The 22004-nt window shown below is 36.4% G+C and overlaps 1 protein-coding gene across 1 annotated transcript in view; it reads right to left on the reverse strand.

The window, feature by feature from the left end:
- Positions 1-239: 239 nt before the first annotated feature.
- The window catches only part of TRHDE (thyrotropin releasing hormone degrading enzyme), a 406810-nt gene continuing 385045 nt past the window's right edge, over positions 240-22004 (reverse strand). The window contains exons 18-19 of the mRNA XM_003927810.4: positions 10281-10362; positions 240-5210 (exon numbers count right to left, since the gene is read on the reverse strand). Coding sequence (XP_003927859.2) covers positions 5067-5210; positions 10281-10362 — 226 coding nt within the window. The 3' untranslated portion in view covers positions 240-5066. The remainder of the gene's footprint in view (positions 5211-10280; positions 10363-22004) is intronic.

A 22004-nucleotide genomic window follows, 5' to 3' on the forward strand; every position in this document is an offset into this window, starting at 1 on the left:
AACATATATTTTTAACAACGGCTTTTATTAAATATTTAAGACAATTTAAAAACTTTCCTTATCTAAACTTAAAATAAAATTTCACAAAATAAAAAATAAAAACTACTGAAATACATTTTTGTTAGACTTTTCCTAAATCTATATCACATTAAATAAAATATTTAAAATTTTTAAAAAACTTCATCATTAGTTCAAAGCAATTGAACAAAAGACTATTCTTATATAATTAAAATGTGGGATTCTAGAATATTTTACAAGAACATTTTTTCATAAGTTCACATATACTAATTTCAACGAATTATTGCTTAGGATAAGTATTATTGAATCTGCTTTAAAGAATATGATTAGTTTAAAATTAACATATTGTGAGATACCAATAGTATGCTGAAACCATTTTAGAAAACGTGAACTACTTTTTCATAAGTAGATTAAAGTATTTCTGCAACTTACTAATACTACTAAATCATTCAAACAGCTTTTCTTAATAATAGATTCCATCCCAATTTACATTCCAATTATTAGAGTTTAAACCATATTGATCATAATTTCAAAATGTAACATATTTCTGTAAAACACAGTTTAGCACTAGGAAATCAAACAATAAAAATTATGCTAAGTATCATAAAAGTTTTGAGAACTGGTGTACAAAAATAGTTGTATATTATGTATACCTAAAAATGATTTACTTTCTTCACTGTAGCAAGGAATTATTTTTCCTGTTGGCCTCATTCTCCTAGTTCATTATTTCTTCATTTTTCTTCATTTATTTTGATATGAATTCCTTCAGGCCTTATTCATCTTCTGTATTCCTTTTCCTCAGTAAGTGCCTTGTGAAATAAAAGATGCTCAATAAACATTTCTTTAATTATAGTTTTATATTAATTTAAAGTGTAGTTACATATTGAAACAATATGTAACTATTAGTGTCAAATGATAATTCAGCTATGATCTCTGATACAGGAAAAAACAGGTGTAAGAAATCTTAACTATTTCTCATTATATGTGCTTATACTTCTGTACTAGGAGTACATGGTTACTTAATGACAGTACTCAGGAGAATAAGCAAGCTATTTTAGGTTCTCCAACTTCTTAGAAAAGAATTCCTTAAAATTCTAATCACCAGTAGATTTTAATTAAATGTATTATTGTAAACTTCCTTAAAGATTCCTTTATTCTATCTAATCCAGTAGTACTATAATTTCATTTTTTTCACAACTTAGTATGCATAGATTTATAGACATTTAACTGAATATTATTTTTACTGATTTAAGTGCACACTATTTATCTGCATTCTGAGCATCTGTTACTATAAACTGAATTTATCAAATTTGTGTTGAAAATTAGGCAAATTATCAGTACTTTAAGGTTATGTTTAAACAATTGTTCAACAAAAGATATAGACAAGAAATAAAATTAATAAACTAAATGAATTAAATTATTTGTCCCAATATTTGATTAATTATACTGACCAAAGTAAATTTTAACATTTTATCCACTTTAACATCTGCAAATTAGAAATGCAAAAGTTAACAAACAATGTAATTATTGCATATATATTTAATTGTGTATTTTGATGCTGGTCTAGTATTCGGAAAATTTCCAACTAATGCAAGGGATAGAGATATTTTCAATAAATATTTTTATTTTACTGGGGAATGGTGTTGTGATAGACTTAGGTTATTGTATTGGTTCCCAAAATAACAACTGTATGAATTTTTTATTTTTTTAGAGACAGGATCTCACTCTGTCAACCAAGCTGGAGTATACTGATCATAGCTCACTAGAGCACTGAACTTTTGGTCTTAAATAATTCTCCCACCTCAGCCTTCCCAATAGCTGGGACAACAGGTATACACCACCATGCCAGGCTAATTTTTCATTTTTATTTTTACAGAAATGGGGTCTCAATATGTTGCCCAAGCTGGTCTCAAACCCCTGGGGCTCAAGTGATCCTCCCACCTTAGCCTCCCAAAGTTCTGGGATTATAGGCATGAGCCACTGTGCTGACCCCCATTTTGTAGTCTTAAATAGCTCATGCTGCTACCTGAGCCCCAGTTTTCTCATCAGAATATTAGGGATAACAACATTTATTATGTTTTTGTGATGAGTCAATTACAACAACATGTGTAACAGTTCTTGAGAAAGCAATGCATTTTATCAATACACGGCATAACCTTAATAATAGCCTCACAAGATATTATAGTTATAATATTTGTAAATAATACTATCACAAAAATCTCAGTCCTATGATATAATTGTTCTGGAGATAATATAAACCAATGTGAGTTTATGACCCAACAAAAATACCTGTTATTGAAACTCAAGAATAGATCTAGTATTGAAGATATTAGTCTTAGAGGTTGAGATTGTGTATTTTAGAAACTTCAAAGATTATAGAAAAATTTTAAGAAAAAATATGTAAAAATGGGGAAATTATTTATTTACAAGTTACCTGGAAATGTTTAATACTCAATGTGATAAATAATGTTGTCCTTTCTAATTGAAACTACTCTTTTGTACACATATAGGCACAGCAAATTGTTATGACTAGATGTTGGACACTTTCAACAGTTTGTTATTTCATGCATATATATAATTTGTAAAACCAACAAAAAAGAAAAGATAAAAACTCTAAGTAGAAAATAGAATTTTATAACTACATTTTACAGATTATTCCAAGAGATATCATTGGTTATTTTATTACTTTGAAAATATTACTTATTTCAACAACTAAAAAAACCCAGTAAAGCCTGATATAATTTCAACATTAGAAAGAATAAATTATTGAAAAATATGTAGAACAAAAATGCCATCTTAATACCATTGATACCACTATACTGTTGAACAAGTATTACAAGAGGTATTGAACATTGCACATAATTATACACCTAGGATTTGATATTGTAGATAAACCAGTTGTTCAAGGCCACTAAAATACTGAAAAAGGATTATGATTATTAACAGCGGGGAGGAAAATACAACTATGAAATCTCTTCAAACTCGGATCTGGAAATGGTAATTTTACTCAAAATATACCACAACAACTAAGAGTTTTTAGTAATTCATGACACAAAACAAGACATCCACCTCTAATTTTTTCTTATGTATTACATGAGTTCAGTGGTGATATAGCACATATTTTGGACCTGCATTGCAGTGTGGTGTTTATTATTGTTATGTTTTAGAAGTTACCCATTTAATCAAGAATTTTTAAATGTGATGTTTAGTAAATAAATTTTATCACTTCTGATTAATGGAAAAAGTTTAGATTTTATACTAAGCATTATCATGCCTGTGCACATCACATAAAATATTTAAAATTCACGTATTTTAATTGAATGAAGTACTGAAAAAGTTAAGTATGACTAATCGGTATTAATTGCTTAAATGATAAAATTCAATTTTAGGTGGTACTTTATAGATTAGGAAATAGTTCCTCTTTTCTAGTAATTTAAAATAATTCTATGGCTCTGGTTTCTAAAATGTCTAACTATTTTCACTATTCAGTGATTAGTATTATAATATATTTCTTTCAATGATTTGTAAGATTTGGAGGCATGAAAAACCTCAGGAATATAGGAAGTGATTTACAAATATTTGGCTCCGTCGAGTAGTTGCATTGGTATTTTAAACTGGCAAACTTAAAATATGCTATTTTGAAGCATCTAAGCAGTGTTTGGAGAGCTGGCCTACTGGGTGAGAATACCATTTAAAAACATTTGTGTTACATACACAGCCATGAAAATGGCTATTCAAAATTCCCAGGTAGAACAGAGTTGTCAGTGCAAAAAGAAAAGCTTTGTACATTAACATAAGAAAAGGAACTTTTCATCTTAAGGGATGGCACAACCGGCATAAAAGGTCATTAAATGCTAATAGACCCACTTGAGGTACGCTTGCTTAGTGGAGGATTAGAGCAACACAGACATAAAGACCAACATACAGAGAATTTTTAACTCTCTGGACTACCCAACGTAAGGTAGGAAAACAAACAAGATGGAAAATAAATTCTTTCTCAGCACTAATAAGTATAAGTTTACATAATTGTTTCATGCAGTAGGAACTTTGGCCAAAAAAAAAAAAAAAAAAAAAAAAAATGGCAGAATCTATAGGCAAAACTGACACAGGAGAATTGGAAGAGTGGTTAGTTTATACAAAAATTTTGTTCGTACTCATCTTCATGTAGTAGAATAGACCGTTGTTTATGAAGTAGACGAAAAATTTGTAACAGTAGAGAAATTTAGTCAGGACATAGAATAATGTTGAGATAAATTCTTTGAAGCCTTTTGCAACTGTCCTTAAGTTTATAAAAAGAGATAAATTTTCTTTGATCTGAAGACATTCTTTGTACATGTGCAGTGTACAACATACTATATACATATGAGTCTTCCCTATGTACATATACATATGCATACATTATATGCCTTTTAAAATGTATTCACAGCTTTAACTCAAAGAAAATGAGTTAGCAACACAATAATCATTGCCAGACAATCTAAGTGCTGAAATAAGTGATATTAATCATTTCAAGGGCTCTTTTACCTCTCACATTGCCCAATATTGAGAATATGATTTCTGTTTTTAGTTTTTTTTTTTCATTGCAACACTGATTGTCATATATAATCTTTGTGCTTTTGCATAATGCCCATCCTGGATGTAACACATATTCACACACAACCTTGGAGGTTTGAAATAAGCATGCTGGAACACAGGCAGGACCATATATCCATGCACAGAATATTCTGGGTAAGTTTTTCCAAATTGACTGTACATCAACATGCATCACTATCATATTTGGTCCTGTACAGCAAGGAATGTACAGCTGAAGCAATCATGGCTAGTTTCACTTGCAAGAGTTTCTTTAGAGAGGAAGACCCAGTAGAGAAACAGAGCAGAATGAATGAAACAAAAAACATCCCGCAAAACCAAAATGTAAAAACTAAAAAAATTCCTCCCACGTTAACACTGAAAATCTGGCCATTTTCCAAGTAGCACATTTTCCTCATTCCACAGAAAGCATGTTTTCTCATAAAAGTCTGAGTTGAATTGTTTATAAGATACATATATTAATGTCTTAGAGCTTTTCCTAACCATTGGAAAAGCTCATCTTGGTAAAGCATTTTCCAGCGCACATTGGCTTCAACAGTTTCCACAGCTCGTGAGAAAGAAGCAGCAGCTACCCCATCATAGCTTTTCATGAAGTTCTTGAGCTGGAAAAAGAAATTTTAAATGGTAAATCTGCATGTCTTAAAATGAACTAATGTCCAATATACATGAACAAGAATCTATTTGGAAAATTAGAAAACAGAATCCATTTGAAACAAAATGCCACAATCACTACAGAAGATATATTTAATATTGTGAAGTGAACTTGGTAAACAAAATGAAATAAAACAGATTATGTCAATTAGTTGTGAGGTAATTGATTTTGGAACACACAAAGCAGTGGACATTACAACTTAATAGCTCCAAATTCAGCTTCATGTTTCATGATTAGATATTAAAACAGACATTTAATTTATCATTTCAAAATAAGTTGATAAGATTGAAGTTAGGACTGGTTCTAACTTCAACGCATATACAATGTACAAAGTAGCCTTAAAAACTGAATAAAAGAATTAAAGTTCACATTTTATTTATAGAGAGAAAATTATTTTTTATTTTCTCCAAATGAATGGTTTTGGGCTTGACATTATCTTTGATGTCAAGGAATAACCAAAGTATTATCTGGTCGAAAAAAAAATAATGCTCTGAAATCTTGATGATTAATGACATTGCAATCACCTGTGTAACTAGATTTTGAAAGACTGAAGGAGGGATACGGTGTTACCTAGAGAATCTGAGCATTTATGTTATAATTTTTAAGTGTTTTGGCATATTTTTGGCATAAAATTTTATTTAGAGAGTTCACATACTCTGGAAATACTCAGAGATTTTCCTTCAAGATTAAATACCAGAAGTTTTTCCTTTCTGTTTGATATATCTTAAGAAGCTGGCAACGAACTAACAATTGTGATGCTAATAGACAAATGTGAAAAATCAACTTGCAATTCAGAAACATTATGTGGTGTAATTAGTGTGGAGTGTGATTCATCATGTGGTGGGTGCCACATGGAGGATATGCCAGGAGAGAAATATAGTGTATCAAGATTGGCACAGGGGCAGGCAGAAATGGTGGTGGAGGACAGAGTTAAAATGCAGTTATAACTTTCTGAATTAATTTAGAACTTTGTTCATGGATAGCTTAGTGTATTTATAAATGTTATTTTGATTACATGATGCTGATGGGTTTTCTCAGTTTTTACTCTGCTTTCCTACAAAGCCCTTTGCCCAGCAGCATTAGCAATGGATAACTGTATCTCAGAGGTACATCATTTAGAAGATTTCAAACCCACTGTGCTTTTATAACAAATATGTAAAATATCCAATGTATGACAAAAAATTATAGGTGTTGTTCTTAAAACTGATTTGGCATTTGAACAAATTACATATACTAAGAAAAAAGGGAAGAAGCAAAGGGATTGGAATTAACAAATATTACAGGCATTGTGCCATGGGGATAGAAATGTATATACACATATATATAAAAGGAAGTCTAATAGAAGTACTTGAATCACAATTTTAAACTTTATCTGATTAACACAATAATACATTTGTACTGCTGTGTTTATGTTCAGACTCATCCAGTCTATAAAGCAAAATGTAATATATTTTGATCTATGCTTTGAATTTTAATTTCTTACAAAAATATGATATTGTCACGGCATTATTTACATGTTATAGGTCAATCAGAAAAAAGTCACATATACTCCTTTTAAAGTATATTCTGAATTATTACATGTTTTCCTAGGCAGTCACTGAATACACCAGAGAGTCAAAAATGACCCTTGCACAACTTTAACTCTGTGGAGCGTGCTCTTGGTTTCCTTATGAAATGGTAAGCCAGCCTAAACACTTGAAGTAAAACTCTCAAGTCCTCCTCAAAGGCAAACTATGGGCTTGAATATAAACGTTTATTGACACAAGGATAGTAGGTTGGATTATCCTGCAAAAGAACTCTCAGTAGAAAATGTGAACTGGTGGGTCTCTAGAGATTGACTTCTTACATTATGATTTAAGTACAGTAAAAAAATACTCCCCTTGTGGGTTCAGACAGTCTGAGGTGCCTTATATGCATCTTAAGAACTTATTCTTCGGAACACATCTGGCCCACTTTCCACAGTTGCCATTAGTTGATCTTAGGCCCTGTAATTATCCATAGCTCTGATATCCAACCAGTGGTCGAAATCGCCTGTAACTGGCCCTAGTGCATGCTCACAGTGCCTTACAAACCCCTGCCTCACTTTAGAGGGCTTGGACTAAAATAAAGGCATTTAGCAATCCAATTTGCTTATTTCTTCAGCTCTTCGGTAGGATTTATGCTGCCAAATTAGGGTTTTTGTTTTTGTTTTTGTTTTTGTAATTGTGTTTTCTAACTATACTACGGTATGCTTTGCAAGTTTATGCACTTTGATAAAATGTTTAGTAAAAAATGGCAATGTTGTTTGTGCTCCTTGATCTTCTTAGCAAACAGCTTTGAAGGATGTTTGCTAATTTCTCTATTAGAAATATTTTAGCAGTAAAAATGTCCCTCTTATTTCAGGATATCCTAGATTTCAACATCATAAGATAAATTATTTTTAGAGTCGATTGTAAAACATAGTACACTCTTAGTAACTGTATAAATAAATAGAATTAAGTACTGCCCTATTATAAACTTTATACCTTCAATATTAAAACTGTAAATGCAAAGTCTTTGATGCATAGGCTCTATGTTCCTCCACAACATTGTTGTATGTTAAGTTTAAAAAGTGGAAAAATGGGCATATGAAAGGATTGGTTAATGGTCATTGGTGTGGAAAAATGGCAAGGGCATCCGAGGTTCAAGAAGATTGTCTCCATTAATCTAAAATGAAATAAATGATAGATTGCCTCATGGAGAAATATTGTTCAAATTGCTAGAGCCATGTAATTAAAAGGAAACTCCAGTTTCAGGTACTAGAATGCTGTTTTGGGGAGGAAACCATGGACCAGCGTAAGCATCTCTACTGAATGCATTTAAAGCTAAGGAGGATCATTAAAATCTGGAATGAGTTTTCAGAATTCATAAAGATGCTGATTCCCTTTTGATCTATAAACTCTTAGAAATAAGAATATACCATATCCAAAGGCAGCACCTTGGGCTTTCTGCTTATGAGGTTTATGGGTTAAGGTAGAATGTGACTGAAATTCTCTCAGCCTTTTCTATTTAAGAAAGCGGGGTTATCATCATAAAAAACAAAATCCCCACCCCACCTGACAAAAGTGTTCCTCAATCTTATAGATGATGAAAGTATTAAAGAGCCTCAGGCAGCACCTGCTGAACTGCAAAGCCAGAGTAAGTAACTCCGTAGTGAACAGATTCATTCCTCGTGGCACTGAGAAACTGCATTGTGACATTAGCTGCTTTGTAGGTAATGAAATAAAAACCATAATTTAGTTTCAATTTTGAAATTGTACCCTTCATTTTAGGGGCACTTTGAAACATCTAAAATGGTAATTAAATAAATTGCAAAAATTAGATAAACACATGAAATATATAAGACAAAACGGTCAGTATGTGATAAAATCAATAAAATGTCTAAAATATTTTCTTTTCAGGGCCTGGGTATTATCAAGTCCAGAAAAATATGAAAGGCAGACAGAGTTAGAGGAAAGAGAGAAGCAGAAAAATAGGAGAAGGGATGAGAGAGAGGCAGGGAGGAGAGGAGATAAAAGAGAAGGAGAGAAGCACAAAGAACAAAGGGAGCAAACAGGAGAGAAGAGGAGGGGGAGAGATTTCGCTTCATGCTCACTTCAGTGGCTGCACAGGTTGTGACTAAATGAGTCTTTCATTCCCAGATTATTGAATGTAAAATCATGAAATTAAAAGTACTTCATTTAAATACAGAGAAAATTGGAAGCAATCATTAATTGGATTGTTTTTTCTTTCTGTTTCTTTATGGATATGAAAACAGTCCTTTCCATTTAGCTTCCGTTATTAAAAAAAAAAAACAGTAAAAAATGTTCTGGGGCTTTCAAATTTAATCCTTCAGGGTTGGGAACACACATAGCAGGGATAAAGACTGAATTTCAAATCATTGCAATCAGAGACTTAGCTTAGCTCAGCTCATGGTGTGAAAGAATCCAAGTTGGTGCATGCATGCGGGATAATCATAGGAAACTGGACAATATTAGAAGACATTAAGGATGGTGCCAGCGTTGATGATTCTAGGGAATGCTGCTTAGTGTGATTAGCTGCAGGGCACAGCATTAGACATTCTGTCAGTGAAAACTGAGAAAACCATCATTCTCAATGCCACATATCAGCTATATTTTACAATAGAGAACAGGAGCACAAGAAAAGGCAATTAATGGTTGAAGCACAATTCATTGTAATCAATTAAAAGAGTCTATATTTTGCTTCTTTTTGCCTACCTCCTTACCCCTCCCCATTTCTAATCTCTCTATATTAGTGACGTGACTTAATGGCAAAACAAACAATCAAACAAAACTCGCCAGCTTAAATTTCCAGAGTAATAAGCCAGAAATAACATAGTAAGGAAATGTGACATACTCCCGTAACCTCGACACCAGTCGTTAAAAATCAGGTTTATTTTCATTAATGAAATTCATTTGTGATTTTACCAAGCATTTTTAAAACAATTTATTAATCTCAATATATATTAGCAGATATGCTTCATTCTATGCATAAGTTGTTTCATTTAAGAGGCTACATAGCACAAACCAATATTATTATGTACAGTATGCCTACTGTCTGTTTAGGACTGACCACAAAGCAGTGAGACATACAGTCTGTATCTCAACACCAACCTTAGACCTTTATACAAATACTGAGCCATTGACAGGATGGTTTTGTTATTAAGTGAATCTTACAGTGAGTTAATAGAATCATTTGAGGAATAGCTGATTAGATCAATGATCTCTGAAGCAGATTGTGGGTCTCCAGGACTGAAAATCATTACATTCAAATATTTCTTGCAGGCCTTCAATGTTAGATATGTTAAAAAATATCCTTTGCAAATCATGAATTGAGTCATCTTTAACGTGTGTGTGTGTGTGTGTGTGTGTGTGTGTGTGTGGTGCACGTGTGTAAGTAAAAGGAATGGATGTGAATCTGTTGCAAAGAAATGACTGAAGTAAATGGACAATTTCAGATGTTTATAAAAGAAAATAATTAGACCTCGTCTTAAAATATTTACCTCTTTGAGTTCACCTTCAGTATTAAGAAATTCTGTGACTCCACTGATAAGTTTGGAATTCATAAACAATGCTTCTCCATACCTCAAAAGAAAATAAGAGTTTATTTCAATGCAGGTAGTAATTAAAAATATTACCATAAAGACTTTTTAGAGTTCTTGTCAAGTTCCATTTGATCAATGTTGTTAGAGACTGCCAGATATCTGAGCACCCAAGCCCACTTCTCTAGGGAGTCAGGGAGGAACAAAGAGTTATGGCTATGGGATATCATCAGACCCCACCTGATATGGTTCCCATTGTTTCAGAGAAGTTTGAGTTGTAGCACATTTTTTTAAAGGGGCACTCTATAACTGGATTAGGGATTAACAGTATATTTCTAAGCCATGCCTGAGAATAAACTATTTTAAAATTTTCAATTACAAAGCAACCTAGCTCACTGGAAGGGAAAATGATTCCAGCGAAGGCAAGAGGAACTGCAGGATCAACTTGGGCACTGTCAGATCCTTTGGTATGGTTAGTCATAATCGACACTGGCATTGTCATATTTCATTCTTAGAAACTGAGGCAAAATGCATTCTCAAAAATGTTCTCCAAAATATTAGCTTTTTTCATATGTACATTAAAGTAAAACATCTACTTTTTCATTTGGATTGCCTAATCTTTATTCTACAAACACAATTACTTGACTTTTGACCCAAGACAAGGAGCAACTTGTATCAGTGAGTTGAAAAGAATTCTCATTTTACTGATTTGTCCCCACTATGCTAACAATACCTATTACAGGTTATCATACTTTTAGAACTAAGGTAAGTATAATAAAAATAAGGCTCTGGGTTTTTAAAGACAGGGATTTACACACTGTTATAAGAGGTTTTCTAATGTTCCCTAGCTTGTGGGATCTTAAGTATCTAATTTAAGATTTAATTTAGCTTCTGTAGAATTTAGTTTCCTCATCTATAAAATGAGAAGGCTAAACTAAATGACCACTGAGATTTCTTGTGATTCTAACATTGAACTATTCCATGGGGAAAAAAAAAAGTTAACTAAGTAAAAGCAAACAGACATTCAATAATAATATAAGTGATTATTCTCAATCAGTATGTCACAAAAGTGTCCAATTATCCAGGCAAATAACAATTATTTTTCTAAATAAGTATTATTTGTTTTTACTTATATAGTCCTATGAAAATAATAGTAATGCACAGTCTCTTCCTTGAAGGTATTATATTATCTAGCTGAAGAGCTAGATATGTAATCAGATAATTTCCACATATTGTGGCTAAATGCAATGGTGATAAAATTATACACAGCTCTCAGAGAGGGTCTCTGTAGCTGTGGGGTCTTGGGAATGGCTTCTAGGAGATAATAGTATCTAGATTAAGCATGGAGTAGCTCTGAGCAACAGGGAAGAAAGTAATTTTAGGTAGAATATCAACATAAACAAAGACAAAGAGACATGAAAAGACATGGTTTATGCAGACAATTCCAAGCAATTGGATATTAACAGTGCATCGAGGCTTATGCCTGTGATCCCAGTGCTTTTGGGAAGCTGAGACAGGTGGATTGCTTGAGCCCAAGAGTTTGAGACCAGCCTGGGCAACATGGTGAAACCTTGTCTCTACCAAAAGTAGAAAAATTAGCTGGGCATGGTGGCATATGTTTGTAGTCTCAGCTACTTAGGAGACTGAAGTGGAAGGATCACCTGAGCTCAGGCAGTCAAGGCTGCAGAGTTGTGATTGTGCCACTGCACCCCAGCCTGGGTGACAGAATGAGACCCTGTCTCAAAAAAAAAAAAAAAAAAAAAGAAAAGAAAAGAAAGTACATACTTTGATACATTTGAGGCTGGAGATTGAAGAACAAGAGGCTGAAAAAATATGCAGAGGATATATTAAGGGGCTTAGATTATAAATCTCACATAGAAATTTTTACAGCAGGGAAATATCACATTTGCTTTTCAGAATGATTCTTGGGATAAAGGGAAGAGGCTGAAGTGTGTTTGTATAATTACAGAGGCAGTGAGACAGAGGCTATTATTGTAAGAGTACTGCAAAGAGACAAGAACCTGCAATAGGGAAGTGGCAGCAAGAAAAGAGAGGAAGAATTCAACAAACTTTAGGAATTGTTAAATTGACATGACCTAGAGTCTAATTGTTATACATGGCAAAAAAAAAAAACAAACAAGGAAGCCTATGTTGACGTTCAAGTGTTGTGCTTGAGCATTTGGTGGATGGCTATAAGAGTTACTGAGAAAAGGAGGACGAGAGAAAAATCATGGATTTGGCCTTGCAAGCACGCTCAAAAAGGCAACCTCGATGGGCAATTACCTATCACAGGGAGAAACTTACATAAAACGTCTGAATTAGAGATACAGATTTGGGAGTAATTGAAACCATGAGAGTAGAAGGTAACTAAAATCAGGAAGAACTTGCAGAATGGAAAGAAGAGTGCCTTCAACAGAGCTCCATGAACTCCAACATTCAAAGACTGACAGAGGAGCAGGAGACCATGAAGATTATGCTATTTGTCAGAGTAAACAGTTATCAGAGTTTTAGATAAGATGGACATCATGAATTCAGTGAGACAAAATAGGCGTATCAGGAATCAAATATTTTTTGGTAGGCAATAAACTATATATCCCTATAATTGCATTGCACTGAACTCTGATTTACAAAACCTCTCCCTCTAGAAACTGCACATTGGTAGATGTTTTATAGTCTTTTAAGTGAAATATTTGTATATATTAATTTTACCTTAAGTTTGTCTGACCATTCTATTATATGCACAAAAGCAAAGCAAGCTTTAATCATCCAACTATTAAAAGACCTGAGCTAAAAATATTTAAAAAGTCAATGTGTCTTATAGAAATAACAGTATTTTCTGACAATGAAATTTCTATGGATGGAGTATTTTAGTATGATACATCCATTCTTTTTTTTTTAATTAATTTTTATTTTACTTTAACTTCTAGGGTACATATGCATATCTTGCAGGATTGTTACATAGGTATACACACACCATGGTGGTTTCCTGCCTCCATCCCCCCATCACCTACATTAGGTATTTCCCCTAATGTTATCCCTCCCAAATCACCCCACCCTTTATTATCCCTCCAATAGCACCCCACCCCCCAACAGACCCCAGTGTGTGATGCTCCCCTCCCTGTGTCCATGTGGTCTTGTTGTTCAACACTCACTTATGAGTGAGAACATGTGGTGTTTGGTATTCTGTTCTTGTGTCAGTTTGCTGAGAATGATGGTTTCCAGATTCATCCATGTTCCAACAGACATGAATTCATCATTTTTATGGCTGTATACTATTCCATGGTGTATATGTGCTACATTTTCTTTATCCAGTCTATTCTGATTGGCATTTGGGTTGGTTCCAAGTCTTTGCTATTGTAAACAATGCCACAGTGAACATACATGTGCATGTGTCTTTATAATAGATCAATTTATAATCCTTTAGTTATATACCCAGTCATGGGATTGCTGGATCAAATGGTATTTCTATTTCTAGATCCTTGAGCAATCATCACACTGTCTTCCACAATGGTTGAATTAATTTATGTTCCTACCACAGTATAAAAGTGTTTCTATTTCTCCACATACTTCCCAGCATCTGTTGTCTCCAGAGTTTTTTTTTTTTTTATCATTATTATACTTTGGGCTCTGGGGTACATGTGCACATCCTGCATCCTGCAGGATTGTTGCATAGGTACATACATGCCATGGGGGTCTGCTGTCTCTATTCCCTTTCCTGTCCCACCCCTTGCACCTACCTCAGGCATTTTTCCCAGTGTTATCCCTCCCCATCCTCTCCAGATTTTTTAAATGATCATCATTCTAACTGGGATGAGATGGTATCTCAATGTGGTTTTGATTTACATTTCTCTAATGACCAGTAATGATGAGCATTTTTTCATATGTTTGTTGGCCAAATAAATGTCTCCTTTTGAAATGTGTCTGTTCATAAATTTCGCCCACCTTTTGATGGAGTTGTTTTTATCTTGTATATTTGTTTTAGTTATTTGTAGATTCTGGATATTAGCCCTTTGTCAGATGGGTAGCTTGTGAAAAATTTTTCCCATTCTGTTGTTTGCCGGTTCACTCTAATGATTGTTTCTTTTGCTGTGCTGGAGCTCTTAAGTTTAATAGGATCCAATTTGTCTATTTTGGCTTTTGTTATCATTGCTTTTGATGTTTTAGTCATGAAGTCCTTGCCTATGCCTATGTCCTGAATAGTGTTGCCTAGGTTTTCTTCTAGGGTTTTTATGGTGTTCTTATGTTTAAATCTTTAATCCATTTGGAGTTAATTTTTGTATAAGGTGTAAGGAAGGAGTCCAGTTTCAGCTTTCTGCACACGGCTAGCCAGTTTTCCCATTACCATTTTTTTAAACAGGGAATCTTTTCCCCATTTCTTGTTTTTGTCCAGTTTGTCAAAGATCAGATGGCTATAGATGTATGGCATTACTTCTGAGGCCTCTGTTCCATTCCATTGGTCTATATCTCTGTTTTGGTACCAGTACCATGCTGTTTTGATTACTGCAGCCTTGTAGTATAGTTTGAAGTCAGGTAGCATGATGCTTCCAACTTTGTTCTTTTTGCTTAGGATTGTCTTGGCTATACAGGCTCTGCTTTGGTTCCATATGAAGTTTAAAGTGAGTTTTTCCAGTTCTGTGAAGAAGGTCATTGGTAGCTTGATGGGTATAGCATTGAATATAAAAATTACTTTGGGCAGTATGGCCATTTTCATGATATTGATTCTTCCTAACCATGAATATGGAATGTTTCTCCACCTGTTTGTGTCCTCTCTTATTTCATTGAGCAGTGGTTGGTAGTTCTCCTTGAGAGGTCCTTCATGTCCCTTGTTAGTTGCATTCCTAGGTATTTTATTCTCTTTGTAGCAATTGTGAATGGGAGTTCGCTCATGATTTGGCTCTCTGTTTGTTATTGGTGTATAGGAATGCTTGTGATTTTTATGCATTAATTTTGTATCCTGAGACTTCGATGAAGTTGCTTATCATCTTAAGGAGACTTTGGGCTGAGATGATGGGATATTCTAAATATACAATTATGTCATCTGCAAACAGAGACAATTTGACTTCCTCTTTTCCTAATTGAATACACTTCATTTCTTTTTCTCGCCTAATTGTTGAATAGGAATGGTGAGAGAGGGCACCCTTGTCTAGTGCCAGTTTTAAAAGAGAATGCTTACATTTTTTGCCTATTTATTATGATATTGCCTGTGGGTTTGTCATAAATATCTTTCATTATTTTGAGATACATTCCATCAATACCTAGTTTATTAGAGTTTTTAGCATAAAGGGCTTTTGAATATTGTAATGGCTTTCTCTGCATTTATTGAGATAATCATGTGGTTTTTGTCTTTGGTTCAGTATATGTGATGGATTACATTTATATATTTGTGAATGTTGAACCAGCCTTGAATCCCCAGGATGATGCCTACTTGATTGTGATGGACAAGCTTTTTGATGTGCTGTTGCATTCAGTTTGCCAGTATTTTATTGGAGACTTTTGCATCTATGTTCATCATGGATACTGGCCAGAAATTTTCTTTTTTAGTTATATCTCTGCCAGTTTTTGGTATCTGGATGATGTTGTTCTCATAAAATCAGTTAGGGAGGATTCCCTCTTTTTGTATTGTTTGGAATAGTTTCAGAAGGAATGGCAACAGCTCCTCTTTGTATGTCTGGTAGAATTCAGCTGTAAACCTGTCTGAACCCGGACTTTTTTTCATTGGTAGGCTATTAATTGCTGCCTCTACTTCAGACCTTGTTATTGGCCTATTCAGCAATTCAACTGCTTCCAGGTTTAGTCTTGGGATGGTGTGAGTGTCCAGGAATTTACCCATTTCCTCTAGATTTACTGGTTTATGTGCCTAGAGTTGTTTGTAATAATCTCTGATAGTAGTTTGCATTTCTGTGGAATCAGTGGTGATATCTCTTTTATCATTTTTAATTGCATCTATTTGATTCTTCTGTTTTTTTTTTTTTCTTTTTTATTAGTCTGGCTAGTGGTCTATTTATTTGGTTGATATTTTCAAAAAACCAGCTCCTGGATTTATTGATTTTTTGAAGGGTTTTTCGTGTCTCTGTCTCCTTCAGTTCTGCTCTGATTTTAGTTATTTCTTGTTTTCTGCTAGCTTTTGAATTTGTTTGATCTTGTTCCTCTAGCTCTTTAAATTTTGATGATAGGGTGTTGATTTTAGATCTTTTCTTATTTCTCATATGCGCATTTTGTGCTATAAATTTCCCTCTAGACACTGCTTTAAATGTGTCCCAGAGATTCTGGAACGTTGTATCTTCATTCTCATTAGTTTCAAAGACCATATTTATTTCTGCCTTCATTTCATTATTTATCCAGTAGTCATTCAGGAACAGGTTGTTTAGTTTCCATGTAGTTGTACGGTTTTGAGCGAGTTTCTTAATTCTGAGTTCTAATTTGCCTGCACTGTGGTCTAAAAGACTGGTTGTTATGATTTCTGCTGTTTCGCATTTGCTGAGAAGTGATTTACTTCCAATTATGTGGTCAATTTCAGAGTAAGTGCAATGTGGTGCTGAGAAGAATGTATATTCTGTGCATTTGGGGTGGAGAGTTCTATAGATGTTTATTAGGTCTGCTTGGTCCAGATCTGAGTTCAAGTCCTAGATATCGTTGTTAATTTTCTTTCTTGTTGATCTGTCTAGTATTGGCAGTGGAGTGTTAAAGTCTCCCACTATTATTGTTCGGGAGTCTAAGTCTTTTTGTAGGTCCTTAAGAACTTGCTTTATGTATCTGGGTACTCCTGTATTGTGTGCATATATATTTAAAATAGTTAGTTCTTCTTGTTGCATTGATCCTTTTGGCATTATATAATGCTCTTCTTTGTCTCTTTTGTTCTTTGTTGATTTAAAGTCCATTTTATGAGAGACTAGGATTGCAAGATCTGCTTTTTTATGCTCTCCATTTGCTTGGTAAATCTTCCTCCATCCCTTCTATTTTGAGTCTATGTGTATCTGTGCATGTGAGATGGGTCTCCTGAGTACAGCACACCGATAGGTCTTGACTTTCTATCCAATTTGCCAGTCTGTGTCTTTTGATTGCAGCATTTAGCCCATTTACATTTAAGGTTAATATTATGTGTGAATTTGATCCTGCCATTTTTATATTAGCTGGTTGTTTTGCCCATTAGTTGACACAGTTTCTTCATTGTGTCAATGGTCTTTACTATTTGGTACATTTTTGGAGTGGCTGGTACTGGTTGTTCCTTTCCATGTTTCATGCTTCCTTCAGGAGCTCTTGTAAGGTAGGCCTGGTGGTGATGAAATTTCTGACCAATTGCTTGTCCATAAATAATTTTAATTGTCCTTTACTTATGAAGCTTAGTTTGGCTGAATATGAAATTCTGGGTTTGAAGTTTTTTCTTTAAGGATCTTGAATACTGGCCCCCACTCTACTCTGGCCTATAGGGTTTCTGCCAAGAGATCTGCTGTGAGTCTGATGGTGTTCCCTTTGTGGGTAACTCGACCTTTCTCTCTGGCTGCCCTTAGCATTTTTCCCTTCATTTCAACTGCAGTGAATCTGACAATTATCTGCCTTGGGATTGCTCTTCTTGAAGAATATTTGTGATGTACTCTGTATTTCCTGTATTTGAGTGTTGGCCTGCCTTGCTAGGTTGGTGAAGTTCTCCTGGATAATATCCTGAAGAGTGTTTTCCAGCTTGGATTTATTCTCCTCATCACATTCAGGTACACCTATTAAACATAGATCAGGTCTTTTCACATAATCCCATATTTCTTGGAGGCTTTGTTTATTTCTTCTTACTCGTTTTTCTCGAATCTTGCTTTCTGATTTTATTTCATTGAGTTGGTCTTAAATATCTCTGCTTGATTGACTTGGCTATTTAAACTTGTGTATGCTTTGTGAAGTTCTCATGCTGTTTTTCAGCTCCATCAAGACATTTATGTTCTTCTGTAAGCTAGTTATTCTAGTTAGCATTCCATCTAACTTTTTTTGAGGTGATTAGTTTCTTTGTAGTGGGTAAGAACATGTTCCCTTAGCTCAGAGAAGTTTTTTATTACTCCCCTTCTGAAGCCTGCTTCTGTCAATTTGTCAAACTCATTTTCCATCCAGTTTTGTTCCCTTGCTGGCGAGGAGTTTTGATCCCTTGGAGAAGGAGAAGTATTCTGGTTTTTGGTAATTTCATTCCTTTTGTGCTGGTTTCTTCCCATCTTCATGGATTTATCTACTTTTTTTGTCTTTGAAGTTGGTGACTTTCAGATGGGGTCTCTGAGTGGATGTCCTTTCTGTTGATGTTGAAGCTCTTTCTTTCTGCTTTTTAGTTTTCCTTCTAACAGTCAGGCCCCTCTGCTGTAGCAATGCTGGAGATCCACTCCAGACCCTGCTTGCCTGGGAATTACCTGCAGGTGCTACAGAGCAGTAAGGATTGCTGCCTGTTCCTTCATTTGGTATCTTCATCCCAGAAGGGTACCCACCAGATGTCAGCCAGAGCTCTCCTTTATGAGGTGCCTCTTTGGCTATATAGGGGTCAGGGAGCCACTTGAGGAGGTAGTCTGTCCCTTATCAGAGCTCAAGTGCTATGCTGAGAGCTCCATTGTTCCATTCAAAGCTGCTGGGCAGGGACGTTTAAGTCTACTGCAGTGGAACTCACAGCAGCCTCTTTCCCCAGGTGCTCTGTCCTGGGAAAGCGGGGCTTTATTTATAAGTCCCTGACATGTTGCTGCCTTTATTCAGAGATCCCCTGCCCAGCAAGATGGGAGTCTAGTTACAGTCTGCCTGCAGAGGTGTTGCTGAGATGCTGCAGGCTCTGTCCAGCTACTGAGTAAATGTCCTTGTAGTTTCGTTTACACAGGTAAGGTTACATCTGCCTCAGTAATGGCAGACTGCTTCAGTAATGGCAGCCACACTTCCCCTACCATGGAACTTGACTGTCCAGGGTCGAGCTCAAACTGCTGTGCTGGCTGAAAAACTCTCAAGCCAGTACATTTCAGACTGGTGGTCTTTGTGGGGGTAGGACCCTGAGCCAGATCACCTGGCTCCCTGCCTTCAGCCCCCTCTTTTGCAGGGGAATGGGTAGCTCTGTCTTGTAGGCATTCCAGGCACCAGTTAAAATGGTCACCCAGGTTTGTGCACATTTTTGTGCTGGAAACCTGAGGCTGTTCCTATTTGGCCATCTTGGTGGAGCTCCAATACATCCATGTTAACTAGAATCATTATACCAGGGCAACTGATCAAGGTGCGCTTAAAAATAATGAAGTTGGCCAATGCTGGGAAGATGGCCGCCTAAGAACAGCTCAGGACTTCGGCTCCCAGTGAAAGTGCAGAGGGTGAGTGGACTCCGCATTTCCAGACGAACTCTTATTGCCCACAGCCCAGGAGATACCCAGGCAGAGGGGTCCCCAGCGTCACAGTCCCAGCCAGTGCGGTTGTTTTGGCACCTGTGGGGCTGATTCCACCCACGCAGCTGCTGTGACCACGCCCTGTTGCTGCGGTTCTCCATACAAAAGCCACTAGTCTGGGAGCCCTCTTAGCTGGCGATCGGAGCCCTGAGACGGCAGAGTTGCCCATTCATTTGAAATAGCGAGCCAGGCTAGGGGATTCCTAGGCAAAAAATCTGCCAGAAGCCGGCTCTGCAGTTCGAGCCGACTCAGTGAGTCGCAGCACGGGAGATCCCGGCACCTTTTCAACAAGCGACTGGAACACGGGGTCGTTCAACTTACAAGAAAAGACTCTGAGTCAGGGAGCCAGGTGATCAGGCTTGGTTGGTCCCACCCCTCCACCCCCAACAACAACGAAAACAAAAACAGTACTTGGAAACCCTCTGGGTTGAGCCCTTCAAACCAAGCACAGCTGAACCGGGACAGTCCGGCTCCGTGGGGGAGGGGCTTCCGCCTTTACTGAGACTCTCCACCACTATGGAGGCAGGCGGTCATTGCCGAGGCAACCCGCCATTGCGGAGGCAACCTGCCACAACAGAGAGAGTCCGCCAAAACAGAGGCGGGGCCACCATTGCCCAGACAGTTCTAACTATGCCCATATAAACAGGACTGCAGGGAAGAGCTCAGGGCAGCTGGGTGGAGCCCACAGCAGCTCAGCAAAGCCCCTGCAGGCAGGCAGTGGCTAGGTGTGCTGCTAGCTGGGAGGGTCAGACCTGAAAGAAAAATCAAAAAAGGTAGTAGCGCAACGGAAACTCATAAAGCTCCAACTCCCTGGGACAGAGCACCTGGCAACAAAAAGTGCTTTATGAGTTCAGCTGCAGCAGACCTAAACATACCTGCCCAGCAGCTCTGAATGAACAACGGAGCTCACAACTCAGGACTTAAGCCCCAATAAAAGATAGACTGTCTCCTCAAGTAGCTCCCTGACCCCCATAGATCCAAAGACCCACCTCATAAAGGAGAGAACGGACTGACAGTAGGCGAGCATCCTTCTGGGACAAAGATAGCAGAAGAGGAAACTGGCAGCAACCCTTACTGTTCTGCAGCTGCTGCAGGTGATCCATAGGCAAGCAGGGCCTGGAGAGGACCTCAGCAGTCTTACAGCAGAGGGGCCAGACTGTTAGAAGGAAAGCTTAAAAAAAAAAAAAAAGAAGAAGAAGAAGAAGTAACTTCAGCATCAACGAACTAGAAGCTCACTCAGAGACCCAATCTGAAAGACAGTAATTACAAAGACAACAGGTGGATAAACCCACAAAAATGGGAAGAAACCAGCGCAAAAAGGAAGAAAACTCCCAAAACCAGAACACCTCTCCTCCTAAAAGGGATCACAACTCCTCACCAGCAAGGGAACCAGACCGGATAGAGAAGGAGGGTGATGAAATGACAGAATCAGACTTCAGAAGGTGGGTAGTAAGAAACTACAATGAGGTAAAAGAACATGTTCTAACCGAACGCAAAGAAAATAGGAACCTTGAAAAAAGATTGGACGAAATGCTAACGAGAATGGACAGCATAGAGAGGAATATAAGTGAATTGATGGAGCTGAAAAACGCAACACGAGAACTTTGTGAAGCATGCACAAGCTTCAACAGCCGAATTGACCAAGCAGAAGAAAGGATATCAGAGGTCGAAGATCAACTCAATGAAATAAAAAGAGAAGGCAAGAACAGAAAAAAAAGCACAAAAAGGAATGAACAAAATCTTCAAGAAATGTGGGACTATGTGAAAAGACCCAATCTACGTCTGATAGGTGTACCTGAATGTGATGAAGAGAATGAATCCAAGCTGGAAAATACTCTTCAGGATATTATCCAGGAAAACTTCCCTAACCTAGCAAGGCAGACCAATATTCAAATCCAGGAAATACAGAGAACACCACAAAGATATTCCTCAAGAAGAGCAACCACAAGGCACATAATCGTCAGATTCACCAGGGTTGAAATGAAAGAGAAAATGTTAAGGGCAGCCAGAGAGAAAGGTCGGGTTACCCAGAAAGGGAGGCCCATTAGACTCACAACAGATCTCTCAGCAGAAACCCTACAAGCCAGAAGAGATGGGGGGCCAATATTCAACATCCTTAAAGAAAAGAACTTTCAACCCAGAATCTCCTATCCAGCCAAACTAAGCTTCATAAGTGAAGGAAAAATAAAATCCTTTGTGAACAAGCAAGCACTCAGAGATTTTGTCACCACCAAACCTGCCCTACAAGAACTCCTGAAAGAGGCTCTACACATATAAAGGAACAACCAGTACCAGCCACTCCAAAAAC

The sequence above is a fragment of the Saimiri boliviensis genome, chromosome 7, assembly GCF_048565385.1.
Source record: "Saimiri boliviensis isolate mSaiBol1 chromosome 7, mSaiBol1.pri, whole genome shotgun sequence".
Lineage (NCBI taxonomy): Eukaryota > Metazoa > Chordata > Mammalia > Primates > Cebidae > Saimiri > Saimiri boliviensis.